At 48.5% G+C, this 23,957-nt stretch overlaps 1 protein-coding gene across 1 annotated transcript in view; it reads left to right on the top strand.

Annotated features, from left to right (window-relative positions):
- The first annotated feature begins 2,696 nt into the window (after nt 1–2,696).
- Nucleotides 2,697–23,957, top strand: part of PLEK2 (pleckstrin 2) — a 23,582-nt gene continuing 2,321 nt past the window's right edge. Inside the window, exons 1-7 of the mRNA XM_037503536.2 lie at nt 2,697–2,786; nt 18,933–19,097; nt 19,620–19,801; nt 21,003–21,094; nt 21,408–21,595; nt 21,821–21,922; nt 23,332–23,415. Coding sequence (XP_037359433.1) covers nt 2,745–2,786; nt 18,933–19,097; nt 19,620–19,801; nt 21,003–21,094; nt 21,408–21,595; nt 21,821–21,922; nt 23,332–23,415 — 855 coding nt within the window. The 5' untranslated portion in view covers nt 2,697–2,744. The remainder of the gene's footprint in view (nt 2,787–18,932; nt 19,098–19,619; nt 19,802–21,002; nt 21,095–21,407; nt 21,596–21,820; nt 21,923–23,331; nt 23,416–23,957) is intronic.

Here is a 23,957-nt window from a genome sequence, read left to right as displayed (position 1 = left end):
TCCGGTCATGGCTCAGCCACTAACAGGCTTGGGACATTGGACATGTCATTTATTTATCTGGATTTTGGGAATATTTCTTTATAAAATGAAGTTGGCATAGGATGATTTAAGTGTTAGATTCTGATTCTGTGATTCTAATAAGCTCCTGGAGTCAAGATATTCACGTAAAGAAGGCTCCATGGTTTAACCTTCTCCACTGTTAATATCTTAAACAGGGGATCTTTAGATTTATAGCTAAAGGAATGACTCTCTAATGGCAGAATTTCACTTCAGATTGTGGCTCACTTACACCCAAACACTAACTGTAAAGCTCTCTACAATTCACACATCCTGGGCATTATCTGGGTCTTCTGAGAGTCAGAGACCCTTCTACATCCACCTCTGGCCCTGAGAGGGAGAGACGTATCCTGCCTAAGAGAACAAGACAAAATCCTGGGTCCTGTGCTTCTGTTCCCTACTCCTTTCCCCCAGTCTCAGCTGTTCCCCATTTTCTGCTTCTTTCAGTCTTCATCCTATTCGCTGTGGTTGAGTTTATGTCAGTGTGGTTTACTGGTGGACCTGCAGTGGATCAGTCACCACAGCGGAGAGGGAGGAGGGATGTGACTCATGCCACTGGTCCAGTGAGTCAGACTTGGGTAGGCTGGACCAGGGGCTTCCCGAAAATAGGAATCAGGTTCTATATAGGCAGACACCTTAGTTTCCTCCTGATAGGGGCACCACCAGGAGAAAGGCCCAGTCTTTCTTCCCTTATGCATTTCTGTGAACTCATCTAGGAATCCCACTCGCCATAGAAAATGCCACTCTCCTAAGCCTCAGAAGGTTATATCTCGGTAAGGCCTAATCAGCCAAAAACAATCACCTGGTCCCCTGGCATCCAGCGGAAGATGGAGATGTTAGTTAGAGAAAAGAAGATAAAAAATTTCCCATTCCATTGTCTCATGCCCTGGATTTGAGCCCAGCAAAATTTCTGAATTCAGATTATTCTTTCCTCTTTCCAGCTCATGAACATTCATGCTGCCTTGTAGTTAAAACCCGAGCTTGTGTTCCTCGGGCAGGTTATTTAACTGCTTGAGTTTACTTTCCATGCTGAAAAAAAAGGAATCCTGGACCTCCCTGGTGGCATAAGCAAGGGGTTAAGACACAACCTATGAAACTATTCACAGCTACTGCAGCACAAGTTTGATCCCCAGCCAGGGAGCTACCCACATGGCGCAGCAGACTTCTCCTATCTCACCTGCTGCTCCCCTCAGCAGTGTATTTCAGTCAGTCTGCCTGTTCTGCTCCCCACACTGTCTCAGGTGAATCCTCTCACCCCTGTACCTCTGACCTGTACCCCAGTTCTTATATGCATAAATAAAATAAATCTTTAAAAAAATGGGATCTTATCCCCCAAATGTCCCCAAACTAGAACTCACCTCATGGGCTTGCTATGCATTAAATAGAAACCTAGCACCCACTCCAGGCCTGGCTTCTGAAGGTGCTGAGTCTGTGAGGCTAGGTTAATTCTAGAATGGCATGGATGCCGCATGGCTTTTGGACTTGCTGGGAGAGATGAACAAACATCAGTCAGTGCAGAAGGCTGAAGTGGGCCATTCCCAGGGTGAGCGTGCTGGCTGTGATTCTCCAGACTGGTTCTGAAAGCCTTGTCTGGTCTTCTACCATCTATCTCAAACTCAAGCCTTCTCTTCCCTTTTAGCATAAGGCCCTCCACACTGCAGGGCAAACAATGAATAAGCTGCCTCCCGCGAGCAACAAGACAGGGCCAGTGTGAAAATACCCCTTTTGCTTCAGGCCTCACCGTGGCCTGGCAGAACGAACATTGGTGAATCCATCCTGATGTAAAAGTTTCGTGTTTTGTTCGCCATGGATTTTTGGCATTTATTTGGATTAAAAGATATAATGCATTACTCTAATATCTAGAGCTCTGAGTTGTTTGGCATTCCCTTAAATCTTGCACCTAATTTATGGAATCTTCAGATTCCATAAATAAATATAAATAAATAAAAATAAAATAAAAATAAATAAATAAAAATAAATAAAAATAAATAAAATAAATAAATAAAAATAAAAATAAAAATCCTCTAGATTTTTAGGGGGAGGGAGTGTACTTCGAGGGCAGAGGGGCCCTGCAGACTGTGACTGCCTCCCTAAACCTGTCACCTGCTAGCTAATGGGAACTTTTTCCTGCTCCACCAGAAGCCTGGTTCCATCCACCCAGGCTCCCGCCCCATTTTCTTCCATTCCTGTGACATTTCTGTGAAATCATTGCGCTCAGGGATGACCCTCATCCTTGAAATCCTTTCAGTTCTGTTTAGCTCAGGAAGTTGCGCAAGGGCTGCAGACTAAGCGCCAGGCAAGCACCTGGTGAAGCTGGGGGTGCAGGCAGATGGGCAAAGACGGTGCGAGGCACAGAACACCTGGGGGCACCTGGATGGGGCACCCCGCCTGCCAGTGGGCAAGTACGGGAGGCGAAGCCCCCAGAAGGTGACCGGGGCGGGGCTTTGAACTTGGAGTGGCTGGTGGCTAGTCAGCCGCGGATGCTCGGCACCTTCGCGGGGAACCACGTCAGGAAGGCGCTCTGGAGAGATTTCCTGCCCGGGAGGCCTCTGGCTCTGGATGCGGGCCAGGGAGGCGGCACCGCGCCCGGGCGGAGGCGCTTCCTGGGTGCGCGGCGCGAGGAGGCGCGAGAGGCCGGAGCTCCCGGACGGCGCCCGCGGGAGGGTCCGAGGGCCGGCGGGCGCGGCATGGAGGACGGCGTGCTCAAGGAGGGCTTCCTCGTCAAGAGGGTGAGCGGTGGGGAGCCCCTCCGGACATCGGCAGGGCCCCCGGCGGCGGCCGGGCGCCATCAACCCCCCCAGCCGGTGCCCGTTCCCGAACCCGGGGCTCCGCCGGGCAGAGCTCGCGTCCCTGCGCCCAGCCGGGTGGACGGTGGCGGGAAGTCAGGTTCGGGTGGAAAAGAGCGGTCAAGACACAGGCAAGGAGACTCCTGCTAGAATAATGCATGGAGTGTGGGTGGCAGCTGCTGAAGTGGGTCTTTTCATTTAAACCCCTTATTAAACTGTGAAGAGTATAATAGTGAAATATATGATTATATATTAACACAAGGCAAGGGTGCGCTGAAGTTCAGAGCTGCGTCCAGGTAATGCAGCCTCCATAATGCGGGAGCAGGCGGGAAGCCCATGCTGCTGTCCTGTGGGGGACTTTGTCTCCTTTATTGCTCCCAAACAACCCTGCAGGGTCCTTAGAGCCCCCACCCACCCTCTTTCAGCAAGGAGAAAAACAAAGCTTGAAGAGGCCCAGTCCCACTCAGGATCTTGGCGTGAGTGGGTGATAGAGCAGGAATCGAACCTGCTGACATCCACTCCACTGCAGGGTGGGTGTTGTTATCACTCGGCTACAGATGAAGAAACTGAGGGTCAGAAACAGGCGATAACATGCTCAGAGCCCCAGGGTTAATAACAGTTGGGACTGGAAGTCCTTTGCTCCCTCCTTCCCATCACCCCAGTTGGTCTTTCCCACAGCAGGTAGGATCCCAGACCCCCCCAAAAAAGGAATGGACGCAAAGAATTAATGGAGAAAATGAACCAAGAGCAAGAGGAAAATTGATATTTTAAAATTCTTCAAAATTTTCATATTAGTGACCACAGTCACCTTTTGTGCTGACATGGTAACAGTGCATGCAGATAAATTAATCTAGGGGATGAGCCTTTCACTCTTCTACTGAGTTTAGGCCAGGGAGGGGGATGGATGAAGAGAGGTGAAGGCTCAACTGCCCACCATGTCCACTGGCTGCCAGATCAGCCTGGAAGTCTCAAATAGCATTAGGTGCACAGGCAGTGTAGTCACATTATATTATACTTGCATGATAGAGGAGGGCGTGTGTGTTGTTTGCTCAAAACTAAGCATGAGTGATAGGAGGTAGATACCAGATCAAGGGTCAGAAGAGATACATGCCAGTGCGAAACTCCACACTGGCTTCATACCATAGAGATTCAAAGGGTAGGCTGGTCCCTCACGGCATGTGGAGGGAACTGTACTTCCAAGAGACAAACCATGGTGAACTTCTCCCACTTTCCTGCAGCAGGATGGAGACTGGGAGCTGAGCAGGAGCTCTGGGGGGCACGGTTGACAGCTGAGTCTAGTAGGATCCTGGAGAGAGCAGCCCCCTAGCCGGGCCCTTGTGGGTCTTCCACTGTTTCTGGGGGGTTACCTTACATGATTCACTACTATTATAAGGTCAGGGGGCGGCTAGAGGGCAGGAAGGATTTGAGTTCTTTTCTGCACAGCCTGTACAGTCCTCCTGGCCAGCTCAGGATGCAAAGAACTGAGGAGAGTCAGCAGGTCCAAAGCCCACAAAAGGGGGTTGGCTGAAATACCTGAAACTCATTCCAGCCAAACCCTAAGACCAGGTTTTAGCTTGACCCTCTGACAAGCAGAGGCCACACCCTTTCCTGCAAGGTGAGGGAAGTGGCTTCCAAGTTCCTGTAAACAGTTTCCTTCCACCATCAATCCAGTCTTTTCCTCTCCCTCAAGTCCCCATTTCTCCTGGGTGGCAGCTGCCATGCCTGTGTCCACTGGGGAAGCTGCAGGACGGTGGCTGTGGGATTTCATTTGTTTAGGAGGTATACAGCCCAGAGGTGAGGCAGGGCCTAGCCAGAAGCCAGAGTATAGAACAGTCATCAGGGCTGAGGGCGAACAGGAGACAGGCAGGGGCATGAAGGATTTGGCTCTTAATCCAGACAAGAAAGAAGCAAAGCTCCAGGCAAAACACAGGAGCGAGCTTGGCCTGTCTTTAAAGGAGAGAGAGGGGAAGGAAGCCAGATGGCGTGGGTAGAACTGCTGTTCCTTTAAGAGGAGGCTGAGGCACCAACACTCAGAAAATGACAGCATGTTAACATGCTTTGCCTAGAAATTTCACTCATAGGACTTGATCCCAAGGAAATATGGTAAAAGCTGTATGACGAAAGTGTTATTTATGTACTGAAAACAACCTATGTGTCTCTCCAAATAAGCAAATGATTAAGTAAATTATGGTTATACAGATATTTAAAATGTTTATAACCCAAAGAGTAAAAATATAAAAGGTATGAGTAAAGGAAAAATAAGCACAGAAGGAAAATTGACGAGGGTGCTGTTCTGGAGGCTCTGAGTCTGAATCCAGCTGAGGGAGACTCTTGCCTGGCCTTTGAGTTCCTGGTACTTGTGGTCACTCCACAGTGTTCTTGGCCTGTGGATGCGGCACTCTAACCTCTGCCTTTACCCCATGACCAGCTTCTGCCTGTGTGTTTCTTAATTTCCAAATTTTCTTCTTTGTGTAAGGATACCAGTCATGACAAATTGGGGCCACCCAAATCCAGCATGACTTCCTCTGAACTGGTTACATCTGCAAAGACCCTATTTCCAGATCTGATCAGATTCCCAGGTACTAGGGGTTACAACTTCAGCACGCCTTTTCGGGGGATATAATTCAACCCATAACAAGTACCATCTCTGCTTCTTCAGGGTTGTAGGACCTTGGGCAAGACCTTTCTGGGCCTCAGTGTCCTCACCTTTGAAGTTCCGGAGTAGAACAGGCTTGTTCAAAGGGTCTCTCCAGCTGTAACATGCTGTGCCTCTTCTGCCCAGCCCTAGGTTATGTGCCTGCTTAGGGACCCTCCTCCTTCTTCCCTGCAAAGGGGCATGGGAACTCCAAGACACCACTGGCCCCAGCCAGCCTCTTACAGACAAGAAGCTTGGAGAGGGAGGGAAGTGTCCCAGTGGAAGGAGTCTGGGTCCTTTTTCATTTTATACCATACGCTGTGGCCTCTGACCCGCCTTGCCTGGTAACTCTGGACCAGTCCTGGCTGCCCTCTGGGCATGGGGCGGCTTATCTGTCTCTGGGATAATGGAGCCCTCCTTCCCATTTTGTGGATGACTACAGCCGCCTCCAAATTGAGCTGCTCGCTCTCGGGTCCAGTTTTTCAGCTGTTGGGGCATAGTGTGGTCAGGCTGATTTTTTTTTTTTTAAGAGTTATTTTATTTATTGTGCATACAAGATCTGGGGTGCAGGCCAGAGGTGCGGGGGTGGGGGTATGTGTGAGAGGATTCACCAGAGGCAGAACAGGCAGACTGACGAAATACACTGCTGAGGGGAGCAGCGGGCGAGACAGGAGAGGTCTGCCGTGCCATGTGGGTCACCTCACTGGCCGGGGATTGAACTCATGCTGCAGTGGCTGCTGATAGCTTCGTGGTGCTGAGATGTAACCCCTTGTGCCATCAGGGAGGCCCCACCAGGCTGATCTTCTTAACATGAGAACCTAAACTTATTATCCTTCTGCTTACAAGTCTTCAAGGACTCCCCTCTGGTTGCAGTATAAAGATCCATCTCTACAACATGGAAGTTAAAGCTGACTGGGCCCTTATCACTTCCCCCACCCCTTCTCCACAGGTCTCTGAGCCTGAACCAAAGAGAACTACTTGAAGTTTCCCAGAAGCGGAGGTGGTTTTATGTCCTCCCTTCCCTCCCTTCCTGACCTGGCTAACTCCATGCAGCCCTCAAGACTCGGCCCCAGAATCAGCTCCTCAGGGAGCCTGTCTAAACCCACTCCACCCACCCTCTTCTGAGCTCCTTTTTCCATCTTGGTCCTCCTTGGGCTTTGCATTGTGCGCTATTTAAGCTACCTATTGCTGTGTAACATTACCCCACAGCTTAACATCTTAAAACCACAAAAGTTTTCTCACACGGTTGCTAAAGCTCAGGTAGCCATGAAGAGCTTAGCTTCAAGATTCTGGCTCAGCTGCTTTCATGCAGTTGAGTCAGTGTTGCCCTGCATGGCAGTGGCCTGCAGGCGTGCCTGGTGGATGAGAGACTTCAGGCTCCCTTGCATGACTGGTGGTTGGAGGCCATCATTCGAGCCTCCCTGTGGTGTTGCTTATCAAGTGGCAACTGGTTTTTAACAGAATGCGAGATCAGAGAGGAAGGAAGGGAGAGAAAGGAGAAATAGAGAGAGAGGTGACAGAGGTTTTATTTTTTAAATTTTTTTTTTAATAGAGGCATGTTTTATTTATTTATTTGTTTTGTTTATACAAGCACTGGGTATAGTTAGAAGCGCGGGAGGGTGAGAGAATTCACCAGAGCCAGAGTGGGGAGCAGAGCAGGCAGAAGGACCGAAGTACACTGCTGAGGGGAGCAGCAGGCGGCAGGAGAGGTCTGCGCGCCATGTGGGACCCTCCTTCGGTGGCCGGGGAGCAGCCGGGGATCGAACCAGTGCCACAGAGGCCGCGGGCAGCTTTGCAACCCAGCGCTCAACCGCTGCGCCACCAGGGAGGCCCGACAGAGGTTTTAATAACAATGTCAGGACTCACTGCCCACCACTCCCAATATTCCCTTGGTCAAACAGATCATGTTGTACAGCATGAAACTACACTAGGGGGCCTCCCCGGTGGCGCAGCGGTTGAGTGCTGGGTCGCTAAGCTGCCCGCGGCCTCTGCGGCGCCGGTTCGATCCCCGGCTGCTCCCCGGCCCCCGGAGGAGGGTCCCGCATGGCGCGCAGACCTCTCCTGCCGCCCGCTGCTCCCCCCAGCAGTGTACTTGGGTCCTTCTGCCTGTTCTGCTCCCCGCTCTGGCTCTGGTGAATTCTCTCACCCTCCCGCGCTTCTGACTGTACCCAGTGCTTGTATGTATAAACAAACAAATAAATCTTAAAAAAAAAAAAAAAAAAGGAAACTACACTAGGGTGTGACTGCCAGTAGGTGGGGGGCCCACCAATCATCTGTACTGGAAATTCTGCTGGGTGCAGTCATTGTCCTCCCCACTGTTTGGGGGCAGAATTTGGTTCATCTTTGTGTCTCTGCTGCCAGCACAGTCTTTGGTGCATTAGAATTTAGTTATTGATTGCTGAATAAGTAGATAATGAATGAATGCTTTCCTTAATCATCTCATCAGGATTTTTGTTTATTTGGCTTTAACTTCATTTTTTCATTATAAAGATATATATGCATATTAAAAAAAAAATAGAATGGTGCTCCAGGGTGTAAATGAAAAAGTTTCCGTTCTTACTGTCCTGTATTCAATTTCAGTCCCCAGAGAAGGCAACTGTTTACATTTCTGGGGTATCCTTCTAGACATTTTCTAAAATAGTTAGTAGAGTTCTTATTAGGTATTTATATGAAGCCATGTATAGGGTCAGGAATAGGGCACTGAGCAGGTTTTCTGATCCAGCCGACTGGGTAAAGGAGGACTCTTGGAACCCTCAGTGGCTTTTGCAGGCTTTTATTGGGATTTACCGGGTATACGGCAGGTAGGGGTGCCGGGGGTGCGGGGAGCCTGGTAGGCCTCCCAGCCCCCTGCATGTCTTCACTCTTTCTGGGCTCTCTGGCCTTCTCTCGTGTTCTCTCTGCTTCTCTGCAATCCTGCTTCTCTGCTTCTGCTGGCATCCCCATGACACCGCCCTTCAAAGCCCAGTCTTAACCCAGGTGAATCCCATCTACCTATGCCCACACCCTACTCCAGGTGCCCGCCATCAGGCATGCATTCAGGACCGCAGGATTCCGTCATCTATCCTGATGGCAGGTGCCGCGGACCAGCACAGCGATGGACGATGAGGCCGTCTCAGGGTTGAGAGATTGCGCAGGGTGGTCAGGGATTCGATGAATAAATGACACACAGACACACTTCAAGAGAGTGAAAATCTGAGTGCGCTTTTATTAAGTTAGTGGTCAGTATATATATGTTTTTTCTAAAGGCATAGGAACAGTGAACATCAAAGAGATCAGTTTGCTCATAGGCTTAGCTTAATTGACAGGGCAGTGATTTATGTCCGAAGTTACACCTGGACCTAGCCTCATTTCTAATTGGACAGGTTATTAACTCTTTCTATATTCTTGTACTAACTACTACTATTACTTACTTATGTTTACTCATAATTAATTGTCATAGGTAAATTTATATTATAATGCAGTTAATATCAAAGGTACTAAGGTTAAGCACATAATAGAAAGATTATTAAACTAACAATTCTATTATAACACAGTGTTTAGTAATGTTTCATTTGCATTAACCTAATTATTAAATTAGGTATGTTTTTTAATTAGCAATCAATGACCAGAAAAAGGAAAGATTTTAGAAAGACAGTTGTAGCAGAATAAAGTTTGTGGGCCTTGAGAAAGCGAGATAAGGTTCCAGGTGGTCAGCATTTCTTTTAATCATCTTTGTGGCAGCTTCTGGTGGTCATTATTTATTGGCAGGCATTCGGCTTCTCTGCATCTTAGGGAGTTTGCTGTTCTCCCCCTGCGCGCATGGTTCCTTGCCCACGCCGGACCTCAGGGACCATGGCAACAGCCATTAGCCCTGAGGGTCACTGCAGGGGGGGGTGCAGCAGGCAGGAGGGCAGAAAAGCCTGATACTTTTACCTTACCCTACACCATGTAAGCCAAAGTGTTGTGCCCACATCAAAGACCATTTTGTGACTTCGGATGACTCAGACTCTGGGTCTGGCCTCGTGGGGCCTCACCAGTGGCCCCACCATCTGTTAAGGCCAGAAACCCCCACTAGCCACTCTGGGCACCAGATTGTAACACAGTCTGAATATTTTACATTTCTTTTTTATCCTAAGCAATGATCCTAAAGTGTTTTGAGACATAAAACCTTTTTCTTATTCAAAATTATTTACTTAGCACAGGTCCCAGCAGTGGAATTATTAGGTCAAAGAATTTGAACATTTTTATGAGGATCTCCAGCTGCTTTGAGTTTTCTACCCACTAAGTTCATCCTTGCTCATCAGCCTTCCTCCTCAACCTCTCTCCTTTGCTCTCGGTGGGGTTTCTCAGTTACTCCTGACACCTGCCACTCTAGTGAGTTTGCACAGAAGGGATTTCTTGGAGGATAATAAATCTTAAGTAACCCTGGTGTATTTGGGAGGGCCAAGGTCCTGACTGGGATGCTACACAGCAGAGATGGCACAGGCAGACAAAAATACTCAATGGCACTACTTGGCGTTTCTAGTGGGAATATTACTGCTGACACTGTTTGTCATTTGTCCCTGGTAACTCTAGGGGCTGGGTGGCAGAAGAACCTGTTCTCCATACTGTTCTTGCCAAAATTTGCTGTTTCCACACCTCTGGTTGCTGCCAAACTTGCATTGTTGCCCCATGTGTGGGATTGACAGAAACTGGGTCCCTGCCTATTCCTTAGTGCCAGGGTCTGAATGTCATCTTTTTTTTTTTTTAAAGATTTATTTACTTATTATTTATACAAGAGCTGGGGTGCAGGCCAGAGGAGCAGGAAGTGAGAGGATTTACCAGAGACAGAGTGGGGAGCCGAACAGGCAGATCTACTGAAATACACTGTTGAGGGGACCAGCAGCCAAGACAGGAGAGGTCAGCGGCACCATGTGGGTTGCTCCCTGTCCGGGCATCGAGAGCTTGATAGTGCTGAGACTTTAACCCCTGTGCTACCAGGGAGGCCCTTTGTGTTATCTTTCAACGGTCAACATCTGCTGGTTACACTATCTTCTACCACCTCCAGCCACGTCTCTCCTCCCCTCATGGTGTGAGTTTCCTGGGGCTACTGGGGCTGCTGTAACAAAGCACCACAGCAGGACAACAGAGATTTGTTTTCCCACAGCTGTGGAGGTGAGAGCCCAAGATCCAGATGTCAGCAGGTTTGGTTTCTTCTGAGCCTCTATCCTCAACTTCATCTGGCCTCTTCTTGGGGTGTCCTCACGGGGCCTTTCCTCTGTGTGTGCACATGCCAGTGTCTCTGGGTAGCCTTACTTCCTCTTCTTAGAAGGACAGTCAGATTGAATGCTAAAGGCCCTGTAAAGGGCAGGACTGGACACAGTGCAGGTTTTCTGATCCAGCAGACCGGGTAAAGGAGGAGTCAGAGTCCTTAGTGGGTTTTTGCAGGTCTTTTATTGGGGTTCACCAGGCATATGGCAGGCAGGGATGCTGGGGGGCCGGGAGGCTGGCAGGCCTCCCAGCCCCCAGCAAATCCTCACTCTATCTGGGCTCTCTGGCCTTCTCTGCTTCTGCTGCTTCTTCTCGGCTTCTCTCTCGGCTTCTCTCTCGGCTTCTCTCTCGGCTTCTCTCTCGGCTTCTCTCTCGGCTTCTCTCTCGGCTTCTGCTGCTGCTCGGCTTCTGGCGTCCCTGTGACACCGCCCTTAAAAGCACAGTCTTAGCGCAGGTGTACCCACTTCAGGTGCCTGCCATCAGGCATGCATTCAGGATCACAGGGTTCCCTCATCTATCCTGATGGCAGGAGGGCAGAAAAGCCTGATACCTTTTACCTTATCCTACAGTCCACCCCCTCAGGGTTTTCTGCCATATAGTCTACATATATATACAATTTTCTAAGCAAACAAACAATGCAACCATGGCCCACAAAAGCAAATACATCACAATATAACAAAATACAACAGAACACAAATAAGTCCAGGCAGGGCACCAACCTAGCGCAAAAGACAATTATTGGTACCAGCAGATGAGCCGCCTCATCTGCTGCAGAAGGCACTGGGGAGGGGAATCACTCACGGCATCTACTATAACACACCAGGAGCCATCAGGCTTCCTGGCCTTCTCTGGCTGTAGTCTCGGCTACAAGCCACACACAGCATCCACCCCCAGGATGCACTAGCTCTGGGATTGGCGATTCTATTCTGTTGGGGGTAATCGCCAACCCTCAGGGTTTCTGTCTGCAGTCTCTCCAACATTCAGCCTTCACAGCCACCCATGCGACTCACAGACCCCTGCACTCAGGCCAACCCACTGCACAAGCACATGGGTCGGGGATCCAAACTCTACATTTGGCTTGGGCTCCACCCCAAGCCACGTTCCCCACCCATCCCTCAAGGACGGCTTCCTCAGCTCCCCACCCTCACTCAAGAATGAGCAGGGCATCTCCCACAGGTGATTTTACGAGACTCACAGGTCTTCAGCATAGTCAGGCTCCTTAACAGCTACTCAGGGCTTCTCAACTTAGCATCAGCACCAGCTTTTGCCTTCTCAGTTGGCTTTTGTCCTCTGCCTAGATGCTGGGCATACACAGATTGCTTTGGCCATCAAGGCCCACTGGCCACCCCCAGAGTCCCAAAAAAAAACCATAACCTGCCAAGGTCCTCCGCCTTCTGGCGGGATTGTCAGTCCGAGTCCATGTCCATCAGGCCAAGTTCGTTGGCCTCTCCCTGAATCAGCACTGGCGAGCTCTGAATCGTGGTCCTGTCTTCCCGACGATTCTTGCTGCCTCAGGGGTCGTTGGCTGGTCTTTTCGGGTGTCGTTGGCTGGTCCTCTTTGGCGTCTCCTTCATGCCAGGTCCCATCCCGCAGCTCCTGGACCCCGTCCCTCTTCTGTGTCGCCATGACGCCTCCAGCGTCGTCACAGGCAAAGTCTGTTACTCCTTAGTCCCTCCAGGTCTTTGGAGGGCTCCAATACCCGTCTACATGGATCTTGCCGACTTACGCCAATTGTAAAGGGCAGGACTGGCCACAGTGCAGGTTTTCTGATCCAGCAGACCGGGTAAAGGAAGAGTCAGAGTCCTCAGTGGGTTTTTGCAGGCATATGGCAGGCAGGGTGCTGGGGGGCTGGGAGGCCCTGGCCTCTCTGGGCTCTCTGGCCTTCTCTGCTTCTGCTGCTTCTTCTCTGCTTCTCTCTCGGCTTCTCTTCTGTTTCTGCTGCTGCTCGGCTTCTGGCGTCCCTGTGACGCCGCCCTTAGAAGCACAGTCTTAGCGCAGGTGTATCCACTCAAGGTGCCCGCCATCAGGCATGCATTCAGGATCACAGGGTTCCCTCATCTATCCTGATGGCGGGAGGGCAGAAAAGCCTGATACTTTTACCTTACCCTACAGGCCCTTTCTCTAAACAATTACAATCTGAGGTATTGGGGGTTAGGGCTGCAACATATGGATTTTTTGCTTGGCGGTAGGGGAGGGGTGGTATGATGCAGTGTGGGTGGTGGGACGGTTGGGGTGGGGCAGACAAAATTCTGCCCATAACGTTTCTGTGTTAACATTTTTTTTTATTCTTTTAAAAATGTATTTATTTATGCATACAAGAGCTGGGGTACAGGCCAGAGGTACAGGGGGTGAGAGGATTCACCAGAGACAGAGTGGGGAACAGAACAGGCAGACTGATGAAATACACTGCTGAGGGGAGCAGCGGGTGGGACAGGAGAGGTCTGCTGCACCATGTGGGTAGCTCCCTGGCTGGCTGGGATCGAATTCGTGCTGCAGAGGCTGTGGACAGCTTCATAGTACTGTGCTCAACACCTTGCATCACCAGGGAGGCCCCTGTGTTAACATTAAAGATTATTTTGTTCCCTCCCTTTCTCCACCTCATGCCGGTCCCTGTACTGTCAACTTAGATTATGTTCCTCTCCTCTCCCACAGCCTTGTGTGCCAGTAAATATGGGCCTTGAGGGTCCTGGGACTCCCCGAGGGCTGATCTCTGTTCTCATCTTGGGAGGAAAGAATTCAATGGTGAGATGAGTTACAGAAAAGCAAGAGATTTATTGATAGGTTAGAGGAAGCACAAGAAAGCTCTCCAGGAGAGAGGGGTTCCGAGTGGGTGTCTACTGAGAGGCAAGAAGTATGTGCTTCCATGAGTATAGTGGGCGAGGAGTCAGGGTTTGGCGTTTGGAAGTCGCCGAGTTGTTTCTCTTGCTGACTGGCTGGGTCTGCGAGCTCTCCTAAGCTACCAAGTCCTACTGAGTCTTCCTACCTTACCTAGCCTGCCTTCTGGAACCAGGTTTGGCCCATTGCTTTAGCATTGTGCTACTGTGTTTGTTGGTGTTCTGAACATTCCATTTTTAATTGAGTTGGGGGGTACCCTCCTGGTCCCGTGATTGCTTTCCAATTAGGCTGATGAATGACCTAGGTCACGGGGGCTTGGGGAGCACACTCCTGGTTCCAAATGATTGTTCAGATTGATAAATGGGCTTGGAGCTTGGGGTACCCTGTTCTTAACACTACCTGTGCCCATTTCCTAACTTCCTCATTCACTGGCAATGTACTACTGTGCTCTTCAGGACCCCCCATAAGGCATCACTAGGAAAGGGAACCTGAGTCTGAGCCACCCGGAAAGCAGCAGAGAACCCAGTCGCTGAGGAGTCAGAGCACATCTTTTCTGGCTGCAGACACATCTGCCTGCTACATGGCTGTTCTGTGTGGGCTCCAAGGACAGGGCATAGTACAGAACACAACTGTCAAATTCTGTCTGGCTACATAAGTCCCCTCATGTGAACAGCTTGACCACCACGTAGCATAATGACATGCAGGCATGTTAATAACTCTTGTCAGATAACTTTGTTAAAAGTTTTATTTAGGAGCCTCCCTGGTGGCGCAGGGGTTAAAGTCTCAGTGCTATCAAGCTATCACCAGCTACTGCAGCCTGAGTTCAATCATCAGCCAGGGAGCTGACCCACGTGGCACAACAGACCTCTCCTGTCTCACCAGCTGCTCCCCTCAGCAGATGTTTCAGTCAATCTGCCTGTTCTGCTCCCTACTTTGTCTCTGGTGAATCTTCTCACCTCCTGCACCTTTGGCCTACACCCCAGCTCTTGTATGCATAAATAAATGAAATAAATCTTTTTTTTAAAAGTTTAGTTGCAACAGTGATGTCTATTTGGACACAGGCCAGTACTCACACAGAAAGTATTTGTGCAATTTCTGGCTCCCTGACAGCACTCAGCATACACTGAGAATCATCGTATCACAGATGTGAGCCTTGAAGAGGCTTCTGAAATTAATACGTGCCAGGCAAGGAAATGAGTAAACTGTGGAAATGGCCTCTGGTTCAGAGACAGCACATTTCTCTTGGTTGACATCTAGTCCTAATGGAATACACCAAGAAAGTTCTTCCATGAATGTGTAATAAACTCATTCCTTTCTGATTCCTCAGCAGACACTCCCCCATCTGTTTGTCTGTTCTAGAAACTTTAATGCTGTCACCGGATTACCCTACCCGCTAACTCTATGACCCCCTGGGGAGCCCCCAAACCACCCTGCCTTTTAGCCCTGCCACACCTGGCTAGGTGAGCCTGTGAGGGCCCTTAGCACCGGTACTATTGTGGCTTCAAATTTACAAATTGTTCCCATCTTTTGACTAGTAATTCATCATTTCTAGGAATATATCCTAAGGGGAAAAATCAGAGATGCAGATCAAAATTTATGCAAGGTTAGTTATTGCAGAATTTGTTATAATAGTAAAAAAATGACACCACCTCAGTTTTAAACCACAGGATACTGGCAAGTAAATGATGTACCTACTTAGTGGCAATTTAAAAACATGTTTTAACTAATTCAAAAAGATATGCACCCCTATGTTCAGAGCAGCATTATTCACAGTATCTAAGACATGGAAACAACCTAGATGCCCATCAATGGATGACTGGATTAAAAAGTTGCAGTATATATACTCAATGGAATACTACTCAGCTGTTAAAAAGGTGAACGCTTACCATTTGTGACATGGATGGAACTTGGGGTGATTATGCTAAGTGAAATAAGTCAGAAAGTGAAAGATAGTTACCAGGTTTCTCTTATATGTGCAATATAAATAACAAAAGCAAATCACCTAACAAATTATAACAAAAATAAGTCTCAGACTCTGAAAAATATAGTAGTTACCAGAGGAGAGGGGAAGAACCAGAGAGTGGGAGGGTTAGAGATTATCAACCTGATAGTGGAATGCACTAGAAACTTGGTGTTTGTAAGGCGAGTTTTATACACACATAGAGGTAAAGATGTACCTCTGAAATTGATACAGTACTGTCATTCAATAAAATTTTACTAAATAATAAAATGTGTTTTAAAGAACTTTAATGGTGTGAACCGAACAAAGCTAAGTAAAATGAAAACTAAATAATAAAACTATATGTAATATGGTCCTGAATTAAAAAAAAAAAAAAAACCTAGAAATAAAAACCGAAAGGAAAAAAGACTTGAACGAAATGTGAAATGTTGAAAACGGCCAGCTTCTAGCAGTAGGATTTTCTCTTCTATATGCTTTGCAGTTTCTTTCAAGGTTTATAACCAGGAAAAAAGGTCAAATGGGAACTGGAAGGTCAGTGCCAAAGATCTTTGTTACAAACTCAAAAGACATCACAAAGATAAAGACAAAGACAATGCTTTTTCTTCCCCCAGCCATCATCTTTTACACCCCTTTGACTACTTCTCACGCCCCCTTCCTTCTTAACCTCAGAAACATCAGTTGGTTTATTAGTATCAACTAGTTGATATGAGTATTTAGCTTCATTGAATTATCCCTTATGTAAATATCCTATAATTGTCTTTGCAATTATGACTTGCTTTAGTCACACAAATTTAGTCACACAAAATTCCCTGAATTCCTTCCTTTATGCTGTGAAGAGTAACATTTGTCTTTCTTTATGGTTGCATAGTATTCCATTTGTGGCTATACTACATCTTCTTGATCCATTCCTCTATTCGTGGGCACTTAAGTTGTTTCCATGTCCTAGCTGTTGTCAGTAATGCTGAAACAAACATTGTAGAGCATATACTTTTTTTGGTGTTGATGGTTTCATGTTCTTTGGATAGATGCCCCAAAGTGGAATTGCTAGTTCATATGGTATTTCCATTTTAGTTTTTGAAGGTAAATCCAGATCACTTTCTAAAATGACTGCACCAGTTTGCATTCCCACCAACAATGTGTAAGTTTCCTCTCCAGCACTTGCTGCTGAGAGCCTTTTTTTAATGTGTGCCATTCTCATGGCTGTGAAATGACATCTCACTGTGTTTTTTTTTTTTAAGATCTATCTATCTATCGATTGATCGATCGATCACTCGATCTATCTATCGATCTATCTATCTATCTATCCAACCACCGGGGTAAAGCCAGATGTGAGGGAGGGTGAGAGGATTCACCAGAGACAGAGCGGGGAACAGAACAGGCAGACTGACCGAAATACACTGCTGAGGGGACAGTGGGCAAGACAGGAGAGGTCTGCTGTGCCATGTGGGATCCTCGCCAGCTGGCTGGGATCCAGCTGGCACTGCAGAGGCTGCAGACAGCTTCACAGCGCAGCGCTCAACCGCCTGCGCCACCAGGGGAAGCCCTCATTGTGGTTTTGACCTGCATCTCCCTTATTAAAAACAATGTTGTACTTTTTTCTAAATATCTGTTGACCTTCTAGATACCTTTGTGAATTGCCTGTTCAGATCTGTTGACCACTTATTAATTGGGTTGCTTGCTTTTGTGTTGTTGTCAAAGTTGTTTGTCATATAACTTGAGTGTTAACCCCTTGTTGATTGTGTGATATTTCTCCCATTCAGTAGGATGTCTTTTTTTTTTTAAGATTTATTTATTTATGCATACAAGAACTGGGGTACAGGCCAGTGGTGCGGGGGGTGAGAAGATTCACCAGAAACAGAGTGGGGAACAGAACAGGCAGATTGACTGAAATACACTGCTGAGGGGAGCAGTGGACGAGTCAGGAGAGGTCTGCTGCACCATGTGAGTTTCTCCCTGGCTGGGGATTGAACTCATGCTGCAGTGGCTGTGGTTAGCTTCATAGGCTGCGTCTTAACCCCTTGAGCCACCAGGGAGGCTCAGGGCGTCTTTTGAATATGTTTATATTTTCTTACACTGTGTAAAAGCTCTTTGATTTAAGATAATTCTTATTGTTTATTTCCCTTGCAGTAGGGGTCACGTTTCTAAAACCATCTTTACCATTAATGTCATGAACTGTATCACCATTTTTTTCCTCTGTATATTTTATTGTTGTAGGTTTTATGTGTAAGTTTTTAATGGATGTTGAATTTATTTTTGTGCAAGTTGTTAGAGAGTGATGCAACTTCATTCTTTTTTTTTTTTTTTTTTTTTTTAAATAGAGGCATGTTTTATTTATTTATTTGTTTGTTTTGTTTATACATGCACTGGGTACAGACAGAAGCGCGGGAGGGTGAGAGAATTCACCAGAGCCAGAGTGGGGAGCAGAGCAGGCAGAAGGACCGAAGCACACTGCTGAGGGGAGCAGCGGGCGGCAGGAGAGGTCTGCGCGCCATGTGGGACCCTCCTCGGGTGGCCGGGGAGCAGCCGGGGATCGAACCGGCGCCGCAGAGGCCGCGGGCAGCTTCGCAACCCAACGCTCAACCGCTGCGCCACCAGGGAGGCCCAACAACTTCATTCTTTACATGCAGCTGTCATGCAGTTAAACTTTATGTGGAGTAAAGTTTAAAGTCATGTAACGTGATGCCTCCATTTCTCTTTTTCTCAGGAGTGCTTTAGTATTTAAGGACTTTTATGGTTCCACATAGGTTTTAATATGTTCACTTCTATTCCCTAGAAGAATATCATTGATGTTTTAGTGGGTATTACATTAAATCTATATATTGCTTTTGGTAGAATAGTCATTTTGCTTATATTAAATCTCTCCATTTATAAATGTAGACTGTCATTCCCTCTCTTTATGTCTTGATCTGTGTCTTTTTAAAGAATCTTGTAGTTTTCATTGTATAAGTACTTTACATCCTTGGTTAAGACAATGCTTGCTTTATGAAAAGAAAAATTTATGATTCTGAGCTGGGTCCTTGGACACAATGGGGCAATTGGTGTAATGTGAATGGGTTTTGTAGAATGAATAGATGAAAACAATATATTAATGTAAATTTCCCATCATTGATGTAGGAAATATTCTTTTTTTTGGGTAGGAGATACATGATAAAATATATGGAAGTGATGGAACATTGTGTTAAAAATTCATTCTTGAATGTTTCTGAAAAATATCTTTATATTATTCAACTTTTCTCTGAATTGAAGTTATTTCAAAATAAAAAAATAAAATAAAGCTTAAAAAAACAATAACCAGAGAGAGCGAGAAGGCCGCGCCCCTTGTTGGGGGTTGTTTCTGTGGCACAGTGTGGCTGCAGGTGCCACGGGACGCTCCCTGCTCATGGTACTGCCCCTCAGCCACCTCACCACAGAGTTCTCCTGTCTTCTTCAGGGTCACATTGTCCACAACTGGAAGGTGCGATGGTTCATCCTTCAGCAGAACACGTTGCTGTACTACAAGCTCGAGGGGGGCAGGAAAGTGACCCCTCCCAAGGGCCGCATACTCCTGGATGGCTGCACCATCACCTGCCCTTGCCTGGAGTATGAAAACCGACCTGTAAGTGCAGGCCCCTGCATCCCAGCTACTCCCTGCCCCAGAGACTCCCACCTCTGGCCTGGTTGGTGAAGGTGGTGTGGGTAATGGGAAGAGCTGAGTTGTTGAAAAACCTGGGTTTTAGTCCTGGCTACACCAAATGCCAGGTGTCTGACCTTCAACAAGTAGCTGAACCTCTTTTGAACCTTAGTTTTTTATCTATAAAATGGGATAAAATGATGCCACCTGACTATTGCTGTGGTTGCGATGAAGATCTCGAAGGTAATGATGGTCTGTCAAAACACTATGTGGCCTAGAAGTCATCTGGGAAGCCGTCCCTGTGCGACACTGTCCCGAGGAAAAGGCTATCTTATGAGACCGGATGCTCCTATCACTTGGTGTACAAGCCAATCTTTAAAGACCGCCAGCTGGGGGATGGTCAAGGGTCTGGCCTTTGCCTGTGACCCTACCATTTTGGCCCCTGGCCCAGCTGGCTTTTGCCTGCTCAGCCTCTGAGTGCTGGTCTGATTGGCTGTCTCTCCACAGCTCCTGATTAAATTGAAGACTCGAACATCCACGGAGTACTTCCTGGAGGCCTGTTCTCGAGAGGAGAGAGACGCTTGGGCCTTTGAGATCACAGGGGCTATTCATGCTGGGCAGCCGGGGAAGGTCCAGCAACTCCATATATTAAAAAACTCCTTCAAGCTGCCCCCTCACATCAGCCTGCAGTGAGTGCCTGGCTGGGGCCGGACCCTCCCACTTCCTGGCTTTTCTTTAGCCTCTTCTGTATGTGTGGCCTGGGAGGGGCAGACAAGCTTCTGGGGCAGGTGGCCCCTGTTGCTACTCAGGCCTGCTGAGTAGTGGGACAGTCTTCCTCTGTCTCTGTCCTGCTCCTGTTATTGCCTCTGCCTGGGAGTGGTCTCACCCACCTGCTCTCCTGCTGTGCAACCTGTTTGGGCCTCTGCTGTTTCTCCCCAGCTCTGTGACCCACCCCTTTCAGTTTTAGCCAGGGTGCTCAGGCCTGTGCCACAGCATCTGAGACTCTCCACTGACCAAGTCATTGGTCTTGATTGCAGCCTAGTGGCAAAAGCTATGTGTTCTGGTAGCAGTTGTCTTCTTGTTCTGTGAGTTCCTCGTTCATTCACTCATTCAGGAAACAGTGAGCGTCCACTGCATGCCCAGCACTGCACTGGGAATAAATAAGGTCTCATCTTGGGAATTTTCCAGCCCAAGTACACAAATGAAATCTGAGAACAGATCTTCCATTGTTGGCAGGAATTGTCCCGCAGAACAGAAGGAAAGCAGCTCAGTGATGGAGGCAATATTCCTCTCTATATAAAGCAGGGATAAACTCAAAGTCTTTTTGTCATGGAAATTGAGATGCCAACCCATCTGCAGGAAACACAACCCTCCTCCACCCCCTAGGCAGTGGAACTCGAACCTGGAGAAGACGTGGCGTGAAACCACTCCTGGGCTCACCAGAAAAATCCAAGCCAGGCCCTGAAATCTTGGTTGTGCATCTCCGGTGTTGCTAAACTGGGGGGAGTGCTGGGCGGAGCAGTAGTAGTTAAGACTGAATTCAGATGGTGAGAGACTGAGAAGTAGCTGGAGGAGTTTAGACTTAATGCAGCAGATCACAAAGAGTCCTTACTGTACATATTTTTTGTTTGTTTTTAAATTAAAGATCACAACTCTTTAATTTTACTACCAAATGTTTAGTTTGGAAATGTGAGAACAGTTAGATGAGCAAAGAGAAAACAGGTCCTTAGAGCCCACCTCCCACATTCTGAGCTGAATACTTCTGTTTCTTGGTGGCGCATGGTGTACCATTTGCCGCTTGCTGTATGCCCTGAGCAATGACTCTGGGACCCTTCCTCACACCTGTCCCTGTGACGAGGGCCCCTCTTCTTGCCTTGCTCTCCTGTGCAGCCGCATCGTGGACAAGATGCATGACAGCAGCACTGGAATCCGGTCGAGCCCCAACATGGAGCAGGGAAGCACCTACAAAAAGACCTTCATAGGTGAGCCTCCCCGCTCAGCAGCCAGGCTGAGCAGTGGAAATCTGGGTCATGGAGATTTGGGACTCAGCCATGTGCTTTGACCAGACCGAGTTGGGGTCAAAGCTTCGGTTGACCTGGGGTAGCCACATGTGGGTCACGCCTCCATGCAGTGGGCGTAGGAGCCTCTAGTCTGCTTTTAGGTAGAGCTCCCAGGCTGCCCGGGAGGTCAACGTCAACGTCAACGTCAACGTCAACGTCAAGGTTACAGCCAAGCACCTGAGGCAAGTGGTCTGCAGCCTGTCATCTCACCGGTGCTGCCTCTGTCCCAATGCAGGCTCCTCCCTGGTGGACTGGCTCATCTCCAGCAACTTCGCAGCCAGCCGCCTGGAAGCCGTGACACTCGCGTCCATGCTCATGGAGGAGAACTTCCTCAGACCTGTGGGCTCCCGGAGCCTGGGAGCCATTCGCTCTGGGGACCTGGCCGAGCAGTTCCTGGATGACTCCACGGCCCTGTACACTTTCGTAAGTTAGGCACAGGTTTCTTTTGTCACCAGGGCACAGGGAAGAGACAGCAGAGGGAGGGCCGGGGTCTGCCGTCCTGTGTGAGAGGCCTCGGGTTGGGCGGGCACGTTCACCCTGATGGAGTGGGGTTTCTGTATCGAGGAACTTCCTTTTCCCTATGGTTGACCTCATACCTGGAACTGGGATTTTCTTTGTAATAGAAACTTGCTCTCTCCCCCCCACTAGGCGGAGAGCTACAAGAAGAAGACCACCCCCAAGGAAGAAATCAACCTTAGCTCTGTGGAATTAAGCGGCACCGTGGTCAAACAAGGCTATCTGGCCAAGCAGGTATGGCTGCCTTTGGGCAGGGAGGACCAGACACTGCTCGGGCTCAGGGGAGGCAGCAGTGACCCCAAAGGGGGGGCCAGGCAGAAACTTCCAGAGGGCACTCGTTATTGGCAGAATCTGCGAATCTGCGAGAGCGGAACCCAGGTGCAGCTGCAGAGAACAAGGCCCAGGGCATGAGCATGCCCCCTCACACTCACGAGCCCAGACACAGGGGTGTGCAGGAAAAGGGCACACACAAGTAATCATCACATTGCAAAACACCTGTGGCACTGCCCACTTAACACATTTGTCTGGAGGGGCACTGCCAGCTGAGCGGGTGTTTTGCATCTGTTGGGCCCCTACTCCCTGAGATATCAATGAGTCTCTATCTCCTTTTGTAGGGATCTGCACACCCCCTAGCTGGACTTTCTGAACTAAAAATGACAAGCATTTTCTCCACCTACCATAAGATGAAATTCTACCTGCAGTGGGAGCCTTGTGTTTAACACTGGCCATGATGCTGCTCTCAGCTAACCGCGTTAAACGGTAGCACCATGTCACCACACAGCTGCCCAAGCACAAAGACAAAGCCATGGTGTGAATACATCGTCAAGTCCTAGCGTGTGAAGTTCAGAGCACCTTCTGCACGGCCCGTGTTAGTGGGCCCATCGTACATGTGTGTGCATGTGTGTCTGTGCTGTGCACACGCTCAGTGCAACTCCTGTTGCTCCTCAGGGCAGGTGCTGTCCTTGTCACCTGCTTCTTGGACATCAGGATCTCCGCCTGATCTGAGGTGGCTGACCACCCATGCAAGAGCCTATTCTGCTGGGCCAGACAGGAGACTAGAGACGAGAGGCAGTGAGGGCCTGGAAGAACAGGAGGAGGGCATGGGAGGGCCTCTGGGCCTTGCAGACTTGAGGGCTAGAAAGCTTTGTGATGGGGGCTGCTGTGTGACACTGGAGAGTCACATGCTAATATCTTGCACTTAGATTTTAACATATAAATTCGTCATTTTTCTTTTTCTGATGCAGAATGTTAAAGTGATTTCATTGTGTGTGTGTGCATGTGTGTGTGTCCTTGCACCTGTAGGATTTTGGACTAAGCTGCCACTTAAAACGTTGGTATCTTTGGGTCCAGTTCACTCCTGCTGCCTCCCTGTTGCCCTGAGTGATGTCTGGGTCCTGCTCGCTTTTCCTTCAGCACTGACTCTCCTTGGCTCTGGCAACTCAATTAAATGTGACAGTGATTTTGCTAAAGTGTTCCTAAGCCGGAAGTCCACCCTACATCACTGCAATCCTTGGGGGTCCTGCACACTCACTGAGGAAAGTAGCCTCCTGGAGCAGGCTGGCTTGGAGGTTCAGCCGTGTGGAAGCAGAGGAAGTGACTCTCTCCGCTGTCCCTGATGAGCCTTCGACTCTTTCTTTGTTCAGGGCCACAAGAGGAAAAACTGGAAGGTGCGGCGCTTTGTCCTGAGGAAAGACCCGGCTTTCCTGCACTACTACGACCCTTCCAAAGTGAGTGCCTTGCGCCCAAGTGCCTGCCTGTGGGGTCCAGACCCATCTGCCTTGAGCACAGCACGAAGTTTCCTTTCTTCCAGAACCCCCACAAGTGCCGCCCCACCATGCCCGCCCTTCCATACCACTCGTTCATTCCTTATAGTCCTTTCTTTCCTAGTGTTGCTGCCTGCAGCATCTGCCGTCACTTCCTGAGGAAGGAGACTTCATTGTTTTGAGGGAAAAAGCATATTTTTGTCTCTCTGAAAGTGCGGAGTGGTTAGGGAGGATGAGGCTGATGGAGACTCAGCTGGAGCTTCCTAGTCTCTTTCCTCCTTTGGGCCAAGAGCCCCTGGATCCTGCCTCCTCAACTTCTCCCCACCAATGCTTTGAAAGTTTCTTTTTCACAATATAATATTTAAACACCATTTACTAATTTTCTTGTGTTTTTTCCTAGTTGATCAAAGAATTGCTATTCCGAGTTTCAGAGAGCCTGCTGAGTTGATAAGACATCAATTCAGTCAAAAGTGGCAAGAATAGTGACCCTTTAGTCACCTTGGTCA

The sequence above is a fragment of the Talpa occidentalis genome, unplaced genomic scaffold, assembly GCF_014898055.3.
Source record: "Talpa occidentalis isolate TD23 unplaced genomic scaffold, MPIMG_talOcc4v2.1 talOcc4.11, whole genome shotgun sequence".
Taxonomy (NCBI): Eukaryota; Metazoa; Chordata; class Mammalia; order Eulipotyphla; family Talpidae; genus Talpa; species Talpa occidentalis.
This window is presented reverse-complemented; position numbering and strand designations above follow the sequence as displayed.